Source organism: Perca flavescens, chromosome 2 (genome assembly GCF_004354835.1).
Source record: "Perca flavescens isolate YP-PL-M2 chromosome 2, PFLA_1.0, whole genome shotgun sequence".
NCBI classification, from domain to species: Eukaryota; Metazoa; Chordata; class Actinopteri; order Perciformes; family Percidae; genus Perca; species Perca flavescens.
This window is the reverse complement of record NC_041332.1, coordinates 33,196,206-33,211,035: the sequence shown is the minus strand read 5'-3', so window position 1 is coordinate 33,211,035 and position 14,830 is coordinate 33,196,206. Positions and strand designations below refer to the sequence as shown.

Here is a 14,830-nt window from a genome sequence, read left to right as displayed (position 1 = left end):
ACGTGCTTTGGTTTATTGGCATTTCTTTAAACCAATCACAATCGTCATTAGCAGCACTAAGCTCTGCACGGAGCCACTTCAAAATAGCCTCGGGAAGGAACTTGTTGTAAATAATGTTGTTAACGTGTACGTTAAAAAGTTGTTTTAGTCGTGCAAAAGAAAACTCAGATTGGACAGATAGTCTAGCTAGCTGTCTGGATTTACCCTGCAGAGATCTGAGGACCGTTAACCATAGTCCTCATAAATCCCCCGGAGTTTAAAATTCCAACACAAAGAAAGCAGAAGGAGAGAAAATACATGCATCCGGCGGAATTTCCTGCGGCACTGGAGCAATCCCTGAAGTGGAACGTCGAGGATATAGACTATGGCATCTGTAGCCTAGTATATGTGATGACAATGATATTATTGCGTGGTCAGGTCAGTACATGATGGCACTGAGCGTATTCATCAAAACCGCCTTGAATGGTCGCCTGCATGATGCTGCTGCTGCCATGGTAACGCTTCAGTATGCTTGCTGTTATGCTGTTGTAGACCTTTGAAGCTGTTAATACTGTCCTATGATCGTCTCTAACAAAGCATACTCATGCACGTTCACACACACATGAAGGCCTTAATAATTTTCAGCATGGCTGGGTGGGGAATAACAGTTTTTTAAAATATTTGTTCTTTGCGTGGACATTTGCTTCTGTACCCACTTATGCAAGGGCAGATATTTGAATGTTCACACACACACACACACCTAAGATGTGCCCTGTACAGCACAAAAGCACTAATACAAAACCATGGACCAAAATTATTTCTCTCCCAAGGACATTTTGTGTTGATTTATAAGCTTTACTTGATGTAAACAGAGACTCGGTGAACCGTAAGGACAGAACGTTTTGTCACACTTATACTTAATACACACTCAAACACACAAACAGACACAGCAAGAGACAGATGGAGAGATATCTAATGCATTTAATGGGGTTTCGATGTTGGCTTAGGTCCACAAAAAGGAGGACAGGAACAGGACATAGTTACATTATGTCATTCCCAGATGTATGTTTATGTGTGTCTTCTATTTCTGTTATAGTTTCTTATTTTCACGAACAGCTCCTCCTTTCTGTCTTTCTCTGCATGACTGTCTGTCTCATACACACATTCCTATTATTGTACACACTCATTCGCACACACACACTACAGATATACTGTGGCTATAGCTACTCTAATGGCATAGCAGAATGGCATAACAAGAGCACAAAATAGGTATTTTTCAAGCAGAAATCCACATTCTCCGATTCCAGCTTCTCAAACATAAGGTTTAACTTAATTTCTCTGATTTGTATCATTGTAAATTGACTATCTGTGGGTTTTGGACTGTTGGTCAGACAAAACAAGCAATTTGGAGGCGTCACACTGGGCTCTGGGAAATTGTCGTTGTGATTTATTTCACTATTTTCTGACTGATTAGTTGATGCAGGCCTATTCCGGTCTCTGAAGTCTTTCCTCTTTCTTTACCAAGAGTTTTGAGAGGACTTCCTTTCATTTAATGTTCTCCTCTCACAGAAGTTCCTCTTGTGTTGAATCTCTGAACATCCTCCTCTCAGACAGGCGTGGTCCTTCTGTTGGCAGCACAGTTTCCAGGCAGCATCTCTGTGTTGTCGTGCGCAGCTTCAGTAGTTAAATCATCCACAGCCATGTCCATCTTACCGTCTTTGAAAGGTGAGGTTAAGGTGTAGAGCATGAACTCTGAGCCCACTGTTACTGGTGTTGGCAAACTTTCCATGGCTTTGGATTCAGCTGAGAGCGACGGCTCTCTGTCTCGCACCAAGGATGCTCGAAAGGATTGTGAGATCGAATCCCCCGCACTGTTGCCCCTGTAACTGTATCGGCGTGAGCGGTTCTGGTAGCTACGGTTCCGGTAGTAAGATGAGCTGCGAGAGATGGGCGGCTTAATGAGGGACGGCCGGCCTTTAGTGCGCAGCTGTCGGTGTTTTTCTATGAACACGTGAACTGCGAGGACGCCCACCATCTCAGCGAGCACAAAGGACAGAGCTCCAAAATAAAAAGACCAGCCATAGGAGTAGCTCTTCTTATGGTCGCTCTGGCTGGGGTCCCCTGAGTTTGCTGATATGTACACGATGATGCCAATAATGTTACTGAGACCTGGAAGAGAGACGGAGAGGGTCAGATGCATGATGAATACGGTAAATACTTGCGCGCACATTAGGTTTGTGTGTGTCCTGACCTGCAGAGACAAAGAGTATACCCGCACTGAGGATGACGTTGTAACGTGACTTGTAGAACTCGCTGGCAGCTACGCACACACCGCCGAGAAATAATAATCCCACACTGAGGATGGGGAAGAGGCTGGAGGCTCGTACTGCTCCTGAGGAGAGGAGAGTAGAATGGGCTATTTATAACATTTGAGTACCCGAGAGTTCGGTGTTAGATCTCACAGTTGTGCACATTTGTTACTCACGTAGTAAATACTCTGCAGCATCCTGCTCATAGTCTCCATCCTCAGCAAAATGATCAATGTCTTTGCAAACGCCCCGAAACGTCCCTGCAGGAAAGACAAAGAATTACAGCACATCCATTTGATAACTGCTTTGGCTCTGTGTCATTTTGCTCTTGTATTATTTTATAACTTGACATACAAACTGTAGCCCATAATATATAGAAGTCACTTGTGTCTTCAGTCTGGATCAATGGAAGTACATTTCCAGGATAATTGCCGGATGTCCCTCGCCTTCCGCTCTGTGTTGCCGTTTGCTTCAGGAAACAACAACAATATTTGAGCTAGCAAGCTACGTGGTGTAAATGGTTTTGAAGAAAATTTGGATGGTGCAACAAGAAAGGCCTGCTTGGTTCTCTAAGGGAATGCTTGTAAAGATTTACAAGGAATATGTTTACGGCATTTACTATGTAACTGGGACGTTTTGGGACCGATAGAGGAGGATCGCCATGGACGAAGTTCACACGGCGATACACTAGTAAGAGAAAATAACGTTTATCCATCATGTATCCAGCTCATTTAAATAGCTCACGTTACTGTATTGTGCGAACAGTTAACTTCACTTTATATTGCACGAGGCGTTTTCTTTTGCGGATGCAAATGTTCCACGAAAACCAGTTCCTTCCCGAAACCTTAGCATCCGCCCAAGACGATTGTGATTGGTTTAAGGAACTGCAAACCACCCAGAGCGTTTTCATTTTATTTTAAAAGATTCAAAAATCTGCTGCATGTGTTTTGTGCTCTCAGTAACCTCTGGCCCAGAAGTGCCTTTCCACATTTGCACACACAGGGATATATTGATAAATGTGCAGCTATGCGCTGCACTGATTGACCAGTATTGATGATGTGACTCGGTCGCCGTGGTTACCAAAACAAAACTCATTCAGTAAGCTACTACTCATCCGCGGTGAACAGGTCAGAGATGAGAGCTACTCAGAGAGCATTTATTCAAATCATTGTCAGGAGACAAAGAGAGATGAGGTAACATGTTGTTGTGCATAATTTTTCTCACTCTTAGCAAGAATAGATATTTTCTGACCACTTGTATAATGCAGCGCATTTGTCTGCCAGCTTAGCACCAATAGTCTTAACTCAAAGTGTTAACTTTGGAGCCAGGACAGTTTTTGTAGCTTGACATGAAAATAACCTCGACTCTGGAAGATACTATCCCATTATTATTGTCTGTAGTGCTGAGTTTGACCATACGTCAACTTTGTCTGTCCTTGTGCATTTTTATTTTGTATCACGTCTTTGTTATGCCTGTCGTGTCACTATGTTTATTTATCAACACTGGCGCCTCATCCTATAATTAATTATTGTGCTTATACAGAGAGAGCCTTAAGCTTCCCGTCTGTCTGTCGGTCTGATTCTGGCCTTTTGTGACGCGCGCAGGCACACACACACACACACACACACACACACACACACACACACACACACACACACACACACACACAGAATGGTTGAAGCATCGATGTCCTCTGCATGCTTTGTTACCTTTCCATTAAACCATTTTGGAGCTTAGAGATAGAGGGGCAGCGGCAGAGAGAGAGAGGGAGGGAGGGAGGGAGGGAGGGAGGGGGAGAGAGAGAGCTGAGCATTTCCATTTCATTCAGAAAATTAGCAAAGCAAAGCAAACAGAGGATATAGGTTATAGTTATAGAGGAAGAGGGGTGCTATTAAAAAGCAATGTATAATTAAAAATGTCATTTCCATCCATCACATATGCCCGACCTAGACAACTCCTCTCCTCTCCTCTCCTCTCCTCTCCTCTCCTCTCCTCTCCTCTCCTCTCCTCTCCCTCCTCAAGATGCCAACATGAATCTATATTAAAACCATAAATCCATCTGAACTTAAGCTCTGATGGCTTACCAGCTCAACTAAACAGTTTTTCATTGGGCATGAAGAGGTAAAAAAAAAGATGTAGCCACAAATCTATTTTTATGTTACAGCTTTTGGCTCAAAAAGCTGTTACAGGCTAGTTAATGTCTGTTGAGATCAACAATTGAGGAACTAGCTCTCCCTTTAAAAAGCTTTTAAAAAGCCACCCTTATGTACATTTCTGCAACTAGCCCAATGTTGTTGTTTTTTTATTGTTTTGTATTCATTCTCATGTTTGACCATCAGCCCCAAATTCTATTATTCTGTGGTAGTCGTGACACACTTTGTAACTCTAGTTTTCAAAGCTAGTAAGGAAATGCATTTCACTTACTTACTTATTACACATTTAATGCAATAATTTGTGAAAATTGTTTGTCTTTTGTTTGTAAAAAAAGTTCTTTATCACCACCCTTTGTGTGCTAAAAGTGGTGTAATAATACATTTCCTTAGTACAATTGTGATGCACTTGTACTTTACTTGAGTATTTCTCTTTTATTTGACAACTATCATTAGGCTACTGGTTACTTCACTGATTTACATGCAATGGATTAAACAACTCAACAGTATATAAAATAGTTCAAATTACTGTAAAATGCTATTCACACATCAAATAATATTAACCCAATGATAAACTTTATAATACTATAACACTCCTAGGGGTCATTTGTCTGCATGTAGTTGCAAGTAGTTTTACTTTTGATACTACTACTAGTAGTAGCCTGTATTTTGCTAATAATACTTACACACTTGTTGTAATGGAGTATTCTTACATTATGGTATTACTACTTTTACTTACAGTAAGTTAAGGATCTGAAAACTTCCTCCACAACTGAGTGTTATAAATAACGTTCCTAAAAGATCCTACATTTGGCTGTGATAGAAATACAGGGTTCTCCCATGATGCATAATAAAAATAATAAGCTGTTATAATATCATTATAATGTAGGCTATATTTTCTATCTATATTCATATTAATGTTCAATATGTTTGTTTATGTATGCACCAGCCACCAAGGCAAATTCCTAGCAAGTGTTACTTATTTTGCAGTAAACCCGGCCTTTTCTGATTTTCTGATTCTGATTTCTGAAATAGCATTCATCACCCAGTATAGAGACACGGTGTACGTTCTCTCTCCTGTGGGAACCTGTAAACCCATACAGTTGTGACAGTGGGCTACAGCCCAGACAGGAGTCGTGTCCTACCCTCGGTGCAGCAGGTCCTCCACAGACCGGAGTGGGTCAGGACCTCCTCGTTCTTGCGCACGGTCTCGTTGTCGTTCAGGTTCTTGGAGCGGCACACCCCGCGGGAGTACAGCCAGTAGTCCGTGCCCACTGCGATGGTCATGAGGCTGAAGGCGCAGAAAGCCCCCGCCGTGGTCAGCAACATCTGCATACCCCGGTTACACAGCCTCATGTCGGCCCAGGCTCTTCCGCGTCCTCCGCACCGAGGAGTCCCCCCCCCCCCCCCCCCAGTGGACGAAGGCCAGCGGGGTTTAGAAACTGTTAGAAACTTCCCCCCCTGTGCCTGAACTTTGTGCGGATCCAGTCAGCTGAAGATAACTCCGATTCTGTGCACATCTTCTATAACCGGATACTGTGTATTCTAGTTGGATTAGTGCAGGTTTCAGGACGGGTCATAGCCTACATGCATCATGCTTGGTTCACTGAGCCGGGATGTTTCCATGTCAATGCAGGAGAGAAGTCAGTAGGCTGGTAGTAGTACAACTGATGAAAAACAGAGAGGAAAAACAGACCGAGAGGCAAAAAGTGGAAAAAGCCACAAATCCTTGGTGAAAGAAAAAGGTGGTCAGAGAAAACAGCAGCAGCAGCTCCAGTGGACGCAATCTAGTTTGTTGTAGCTTCTGCATGGCACCAACTGCAGGGTAATCCTACCCGCCAGTGTGTTTGTGTGTGTGTGTGTGTGTGTGTGTGCGTGTGTGTCACTAAGCATAATAGATCAGTCTGGGTCAGTAGTCTAAACCAGTTCAGTTCAGCACCGTGGACAGCAGCACAGTGGTCAGAGCATGTTATTGTCTTCATTTATAGACATATACACATATATATGTAATTAATAATAATTTCTGATATATTTATATATATAAAACATCAGAAATTATGATTAATTTGGTTATCATGCTATCCATTATCATAAAAATGCCACATACATTTCTGCATTATAACGCACTAATCACCTAGAATTTCTTTGATATAAACTTGATACTGTGTTTTACTGCATTATTTTGTGCAAAGGGAATTATTACACTTTTTCCCCCCAGACTTTATTCATTTTCAGTTTCATTTAAAATGATCTGTTTTCATATTCCACACTGTGCTCATTTATATCTATATATCTATATTTCCAATACCGTAAATTGTATTACGTTTTTTTATTATTAGTTGTATAAATTGAGGGTTACTACAGATATTTAATGATTAAAACCAGCAGCTATTTCCCAAATATGAAGTCTGAGCAACACTGGGTGTTGATTAGATATTTCTAACTTAACTGTGACGGCTGTGATCGCTTGGATCCCTTTTCGTTTAATTGGATTTAAACTTGTATTTTTCTTGATACTTTCATATGCATACCAAAACTCAACCACTGATTGAGACCAATGAAAGAGAACAATAAACCTTCATTTTGAGGAATAATTGTCAAAGTCTATTGTCAAGCAAAAACGCCAAACATTAGTTATGCCTCTGCTTAGGTTGCTGCTTTCCCCCATTTGATATAATTGTAAACTGATTAAGTATAGTTTTGATCTGTTTATTGGACAAAAAAAGACATTTGAAAACTTGACCATAAGATATGGGCAATCAATTTCACTATATTCTGACATTTTACAGACTCAACAATTAATCAAAACCTTATTAAATACAGTAATGATGTAATGAAAAGAGTTACAGCCAATTTGTCTTTTTTTGTGTGTCAAACAACTGTCACTTTATGCCTTGAAAGTTATTTTTTCTAAGCAGTGTGCCAATCTCTTTGATAATCTGACAGGGATTATATATATTTTTTTAACCCAGTATATATAATGTACAACAGAGTAAAACACAAGAGCCACAGTTACTGAAATGGTATTATGATAATTCACTTTAATGTAGGTATCATACTGTAAGTGTCTCTCACGCGCAGGTAAAGGTGGCGCATGCAACACATGTACACTGTCCTGTTACACAATTTCTTCAGATTGCTTTATAAAAGTTGCCCTCTTCTCCTGATCCTCTTCTTCTCCTGTCTTTTGCATAGTAAACACTTTATTCCCCCCTCTTTTCCCCTCTCCCTCTTGTCCTACTCATCTCATTTCCCAGTTCATTTCCTCCTTAAATCGTATCGATGTGAATGAGAGTTGGGGACAGGTGAGGAGGAGGAGGAGAAAGGGGAGATATAAAAATGGGAAAACAAAGTAAAAAGTGACAACTGAGTGTTGGCAGGGATAGAGACCAGGGAGAGAAAGTGAGATGGGGCTGTGAAGTAGTAGATTATAACATGAAAACCACTTCTAGCTCTAGATCCCATTCTTATTAACACATACACTGAAACACAAGTCATACAGAATTATTACATCTACTTTATATATATATTAATTTCACAGAATCTCATTATATTCTTGTCAAGGACAGCAAAACGGTGTTTGCTTCGTGCTTTTTAAAGCAAACTTTTTAGCATATTTCGACATTATTAGAGAAGGCGTACACAGCATTCGGAGTGGAAACTCAAATTTGAGCATGGGTATTTCAAAACTGACTTGCATCGATAAACTCAAGACATCAGGCTTTCCCTCCTCCACAATGTGAAATGCAAATCTTAAGGGAACTACTGTACCAACAAATATGGCATGCATAGAGGAGCTGCACCACAAAGACTCTATAGGCCTACACAGCACTTAGTACCCAGCGTGTACACAGCGCCAGAGAGAAAAGAGAAAGAGAGAGATTAAGCAAGAGAAAAAGACAGAGACGGGGAATTACTCTTCTTTTTTTTTTGCATCAAGTTTGGAAGACGAGACGTGCTTAAGACTAAGTTCAGAACTAACTTAGACATGAGGTTATAAATCAGGACTTTTAAAACCATTCCATCCCTCCAAATGGCAGCCTGCCTGCAGAGACGTGTGTGTGTGTGTGTGTGTGTGTGTGTGTGTGTGTGTGTGTACACATATGACATATTGATCATGGAATGTTTATGACGCAACTTTTACAGGCCAAAGAGAAGAAAATCAAGTACACAAACACACACTGTTGTTGATCGATAAGAGCTCATACACACAGTTTCAAATTCACTGTGACTCTTTGCATTGACCTGGTCCCCACGAGGTCCTGTGAATACTACACATACCCTGGGGATTTCTGGAAACTGGCCTGTTTGACTATGTGTTTACTGGTCAAACTCAGTCCCAGTGTGACCAACCATCAGCTAAAGTCAGTGTGTGGCGGTTTATCCTATTTGTGGGTTGAGATGTGTGTAAATGAGAGGTTGTGGCTCTAGATGCTGGATGAGTCCTCGGTGGATGTAACTGGGCGGTACGGGTTGGATTAAAGTCTTGTTCGGGCTGCGTCTAGCCAACAGGAACTCCTCAGACTTCTATTATGAATTCAGGGTTGGTGTAGGAGAAGCCTTGAAACTCATTCTGGTCCAGATTCATAATGAAGAGCTTGTCTGTGGGCGTCAACTCCACCGCCATCTTGGTGAACTCCTTGTCAAAGTTGCCGACGTCACGGCGAGATTTCTGCAACAGAGAGAGAGAAAACGGGGGAGAGAAAGAGAGAGAGAGAAGATGTTAGAAAAATAAAGAACAAATAAAATAAAAAAATAAAACAACTTGCCCATAGAAGCACAAAGATGGAAGGTAGAGAAAGAGGCAAGGGAGGTTAATTATTTCAGCACACGGAAAGACAATAACCTGTGGAGTTGGGACAAAGTCTTGGTCATTGAAGTCACAACTCTATGAATCAAAAGTCCTATTTGTGTTTAGAGTCCTAAACATGTCATTATGTGCCCTTTTACCAGATTTAATACATTTTTAAATCTATAAACTGTTGGAATAGTACATGTACAAACCTCATCAATTTGAATGCCTTTTAAAATGTGCATTCACTACTTTCAATGAAAGCTTTCCAATATTAAAAAGCCAAACGATCAGATATATATTTGGCATGTTATTCTGTCCAGCATTCAGGCCGTGGACAGGACTTTTGAAATAAGGAGTTCAATGGACCAAAGTCCTCCCATGCAACCCACCCTTCACCAAAAAAAAATGTTTAGAAAATGTTCGGTAACACGTTACTTGAAGGTATCTACATAAGAGTGACATGACACTGTCATGAACACATGACACTGTCATGACACAGTCATGACACATGAACCCTAATCCTAACTATAACCCTAACTTGTCATGACAAAAACCGAATGACACTTACTAAAAGAAGCGTTATGTCATAAACGTTTATGACCGTTTATAATGTTTATGACACGTTCATGACAGTGTCATGTCACTCTTATGTAGCTACCTTCAAGTAAAGTGTAACCAAATGTTCACTATATTTTACATTAAATAAAAAATGTAAATGGATTAGGGTAGGATAAAAAATTGTGAACCTGTCTTTTAAAGCTGGGGAAGGCATTTTTCTAGAAAAGGCCAAACAAATGCCAGAATTAAAAAATATAGTCCTCTTCCTGCAGTCCCCCGTCCTAAGCCCCTCTCACCAGACAGGCACGGGCACATGCACACGCTTCACACAGTAACATGTATGTGTACTCTTCATCCATTTCAAATCATCCCAATCAGGATTTAGATCCTTGTGCCGTAATATAGCGGCAATCCCGTTTTCTTTGCGAACTTGTTGGCCTGTAAAGCCCTTTAAGATGACATATTTAAGCGCATGTTTAAATGTGTCAATATCGGCAAAGCGTTTCAGAGGTGGAGAGAAAATGTTGCTAATAGTTTAGCCTTCTGCTAACCGTAGCTGTGAGCTTTAGCTAGAGTCTTTAGTCTTTTTAATAAGTCCGTCTTCCTTTCTTTTGGATTGCTTTGCTGTGTAGGCACTTGTTTGCAATGCTGGAATAGCATTGGATTTTCCGCCATTGAATCAGGGTCCACCATCTGACGGGATGTGCAAGTGCATCTGCATTTGTAGAACAGCCAATAAGAACGCCCTCTCTCTGAAATGACCTGTGATTGGCCAAAGTCTCCCGTCACAGGCTAGATTTTCTAAATCCTAAAAACAGAACATAGAGGTGGTGCAGAAGTCTAGTTTTCTCTCAGACCACTTGAATTACAATATGCTGAAAGGTTATTATGGAATTTTGTGACGCAAAATGACACAAAAAAACTGCCTTATCCCTGCTTTAAATCTGAGCGAAGTCATGAGTCATTGGTGTTAAATTGTGAGTCGTGTTGCATGTGTATTTTGCTACTGTTGAGTCTAAGTGCAGTCTAACCCACACCTCCGATCATTTGTATATGGTGGCACCACAAGGAGTCTAGACTCAGCAGAACACACTACAAAAGTCGACAAAAACACAAACACCCTGCCGACAAAACCCAGAGACACAGTCAAGAGATGAATAAAGACCCACCAAAACATTTCAACAGCACAAATGCAGAAAGATCTAAGACAAACTTCCAAAGCCAGAGAGAGGAAACGTTTTAGTACAGACAAGGATCGATAAAATAGACCAGCTGCAGACCAAACCACAACCGGAAAGGATTTCACACAGGAAAGGGAAGCAGTGAGCCCCAGGCAAGACACATGACACACACACACACACACAACACACACACACTTTAGTTTCCTACCTCCTCCTCTTGTCTCATCTCACAGGGTTTCCAGCTGAAATGAGGAGAGTTTGAAACTTTCCCACCTCTATCACCGGTCCAAAAACTCATCACTAAGTCAGCTCATTTTTGTGTATGAGGCAGGTGTGATGCTGCATATTTTAATCTTTGAAATGTGGATTTGTTTTGTGGACATTTTATGTTACCCTCTAATGCAGCTTTTATAAATAGTATATGTGACAATTAGTTGATATATAGTTAAATATCTGGTATAGTTGAACACATTGTTATGTAGTTATCTCAACTAATGAAAGATTGACACTATAACATGGTTGTAATATTATGAAATATAGATTTATGTTTTACATACATTTAAAATATGAAGTCTTTGTTGTGTGTTATGTATGTATACATTTTTTAATCATTTATAAATAATTCTTCTTACTCCATGGCAAACACCATCCATTGATGAAGGCCATGAGATGCAACTGAATACTCCAGGAGAAATTTGGTGAGTGGACCTTGATTTTTGAACAAAACTTTGAAAAAATGTAGATATGGTTTTAAGGCTGAATGGTTTCTAGAGGTTTGTAAATTGTAAAAAAAAAATCCATCCTTGGAAGAGATCCTGTCTCAACAGTAGGTCGTGTGGCTTAACTTCATATGTTTAGATAAGGACTGTTTTTGAAAAGTGACTCGTTACCATCATTTATCTAATATTTCTGTATTTCATAGGCCTTTAAAAAAAACATTTCCCATTAGTCCTAAACCTTTGCCAGCTAAACATCATGGTTCGACAAAAGTGGAGTCGTTTTTTTTTTTTTCTGTGCTCACTAAGTAATAGTAGAAGAAACGAAGGTTTCAATTTGTAACAGCAAGTGCTGCAGTTTGATGTAGAATAGGAACATGCTTCATTTTTTCAGAAAGACCAATGAAAGAAATATTGAATGAGAAATTGCATTAAGTTACAAAGGCTAGTGGAACAGAGGCTGAATGGAAAATTTGTTTTTACGCTTCCGTAAGAAACATCAAGAAAATTGATGTTTTTACACATATTGTGTATGTTTTTGTACATATTAAAACAAATAAAACACAATGTCTTTCCCCGTTTCCAGTTTTTACGCTAAGCTAAGTTAAGATAGTCGTTTCTCCTGGCTTCAGCTTAGCTTCCACATATGAGAGTGGAACTGATCTTCTCAGCCAAACCAAATAACCACATTTTGGGCGTAGCAGCAGTAACAAGGCAAACACAACGGAAGTAGTCTGGTAGGCACCAGTGAGTATATTATCAGTTTCCAGTCATACAGGACAATTACACAATCCACAGAAGCATCTCTCTCATCCAGAACAATTGATCCAAATATATCTTTGATATAGAACTCCATATATATTCTTTTTCTCTGTCATAGCTCTCGTTATGTCACAATTGATTCGTCACCATCATCACAATAAACATTTACTTTTTCCACCTGGCAGAATCAATCGTCTTTATCAGTGAGCATCTTTGTGTATCTGTGACGTCACCATGATGCCACCCGCCTCCACATCTCAATACGAGCTCAAAGAACAAGATTTGACACATTGTTACAACCCTGCAGTGTTACACAGTTACAAAAAAAGATAATACAACCTGCCTCACAATAAACACACGTCTTCATTCATTTTATATATGAAAATTACTTTCCGAAGGTATTGTATTGTTGGAGAACAGATAAGCTATAATGCATATTCTAATAATTATACATGTACTGCAAAATGGCACAAGATGGCTGCCCTTCATCACAGTTGTTGAGGACAATATTTTTCCAACTCCTCATGATTCTGAATCCTATTTTGGCACTTTTGGACATCCTAACAAACTACCAGCTTCACAAGACTCTGCATATGTGAAATTCTCCCAAAACAAATGGTTGTTTACAAGCTTAGATATGTCTTTAAAAAAACACAGTGTAATGTGGTGAAGCTTTCAGTGATAAATCAGGAGAAAAGTAATGAGATTTCAATAAAAAAAATTAAAAAAATCACTACCTTGATGCAGACCTACACTCTTCCTGACCGTATGTATAAAGACTTATATCCTCTGACATAATTAAATCAGCAAAAAAAAAAAAAAAAATTAAGCTCACCACAATACTGACTGAACAGAAAGTGTAGAATATTTGGTCCTATAGACAAAATAAAGTCAACATTAGGAAACTGATTAGTAATCAAATAATCATAGCAAAGCAATTGGTCAATTTTTACTTACTTACTTACACTGTATGAACATTACCAAATATGTGCTCATAGTACACTCATCAACATTACTGATAGGTCAATATGCAATCACAGGGAGGGTGACACGAAGACAGAGCAGGTTTGAGTCGGCCCTGATGTGGGCCCCCGACATGAACCTGCTGGTTTTGAGCAGCCGGGCGGCGTTCAGGAGCGAGCAACATTTGTCCACTAAAGATTGAAATACAACCAGTAGAGCTAATATGGGAGCAGCCAGTGTCACATGACGTGCTTAACCACAGTAAACTGTAAAAAAAATGTCACAGCTGGAAACAAGACTAGTCTCCTACTGGCACCTTGACACATGAATATCTGATTAATTCTCCTGATTGTTTGCGTTTGAGCAGCTGTCCTCATTTCCATCGGAACTTTATTTTAAGAAATAGTATTGGTATATTTAGGGAAATACGCTTATTCGATTTCCTTTCTGAGAGTTAGATGAGAGGATTGATAACAGTCTTATGTCTGTACCGGAGACAGTAGGTGATTAGCCTAGCTTAGCATAAGGTGGTGGTGGGGGGGGCATCTCACCTGGCTCTCTCAAAAATACAACTCACAGAACTAAAGTTTACTAATTAAGATGTTGGATTTGATTTGTTTAATCCGTACACACAGAAAACAACGACGTGTTTTTTTACGGTGAAAACTCTTGACAACAACCTTGTATGAATTTTAGAGGTGCTAGTAGGCATACGGTTTTATTTTGGAGAAAGACAGAGAGCCAGGCTAGCTGCTTTCCCCCCTGCTTCCAGTCTTTATGCTAAGCTAGGCTAATTTCCTCCTGGCTCCAGCTCCTTACTTTATGCAAAGACATGAGATCAATATGGGTCTTCCCTTCTAAGTCTCAGGGGGGAAAAAAGCGTACTTCCCAAAATGTTGAACTATTCCGTTCACCCTGCCTGGATATGACATCATAGGGACTGTTTTTTTGTTGTTGTTTTAAATATTTTTAATGTGTGTTTCACGAGGTGTGGGGGGGTTACTAGTGCAAGCCCAGTGATATGTGGCATGGTCAGTGAGTTGTGTGAGGGTACTCAGGGTTAACAAATGAGAAGCCGTGGAATTCTTCCTGGTCCAGGTTGGCTATAAGCTCCTGATCTGGGGGGGTCAGCTCGGGGGGGTGGCGTGTGAAAAAGCGATCAAAGTTCTCCGCATCACGCCCACACTGCCGTGGAGAGGAGAGAGGTGGAGAGAGAGAGAGATTGGGGGGGATGGAGTGAGTTTGATGACGGATGGAAGGAAAAAAAGGACGACAACAAACAAAGAGAAAAAAGAGAAATACAACTAAAACATGGCATCAACCAATCAAATCACTCACAGCCGAAACTGTGGATTTCCATTGGTCCGCATGTGATCCAGTGACATCTCAGCTTCATCATTGGTGACTACACTACACA

General features: G+C 40.3%; 2 protein-coding genes across 3 annotated transcripts in view; both read right to left on the bottom strand.

Moving 5' to 3' along the window:
- Positions 1-1,124: 1,124 nt before the first annotated feature.
- Positions 1,125-5,794, bottom strand: LOC114566220 (voltage-dependent calcium channel gamma-3 subunit-like). The gene is made up of 4 exons (XM_028594534.1): positions 5,584-5,794; positions 2,465-2,548; positions 2,231-2,371; positions 1,125-2,148 (listed from the first exon to the last, which is right to left on the bottom strand). Exons 1-4 carry the CDS (start codon positions 5,792-5,794, stop codon positions 1,586-1,588), a joined length of 999 nt encoding a protein of 332 aa, XP_028450335.1. The 3' UTR covers positions 1,125-1,585.
- A 2,944-nt stretch (positions 5,795-8,738) lies between these two features.
- The window catches only part of LOC114566211 (protein kinase C beta type), a 42,221-nt gene continuing 36,129 nt past the window's right edge, over positions 8,739-14,830 (bottom strand). Inside the window, exon 17 of one of the 2 annotated variants that reach the window (XM_028594522.1) lies at positions 8,739-9,110. In XM_028594522.1, coding sequence (XP_028450323.1) covers positions 8,958-9,110 — 153 coding nt within the window. In that variant the 3' untranslated portion in view covers positions 8,739-8,957. Of the gene's footprint in view, positions 9,111-12,414; positions 14,599-14,830 lie in introns of those variants that run through there. The other variant, XM_028594512.1, reaches the window with a different exon arrangement.

Bases quoted from the DNA above. Each gene is read 5' to 3' on its own strand.
- LOC114566220 (XM_028594534.1), bottom strand. From the start codon at position 5,794: ATGAGGCTGTGTAACCGGGGTATGCAGATGTTGCTGACCACGGCGGGG. The intron at 2,549-5,583 runs GTAGGACACGAC...TCTTTCCTGCAG, and splicing joins GAGGACCTGCTGCACCGAGG to GGACGTTTCGGGGCGTTTGC. The intron at 2,372-2,464 runs GTGAGTAACAAA...TCCTCTCCTCAG, and splicing joins TGCTGCAGAGTATTTACTAC to GAGCAGTACGAGCCTCCAGC.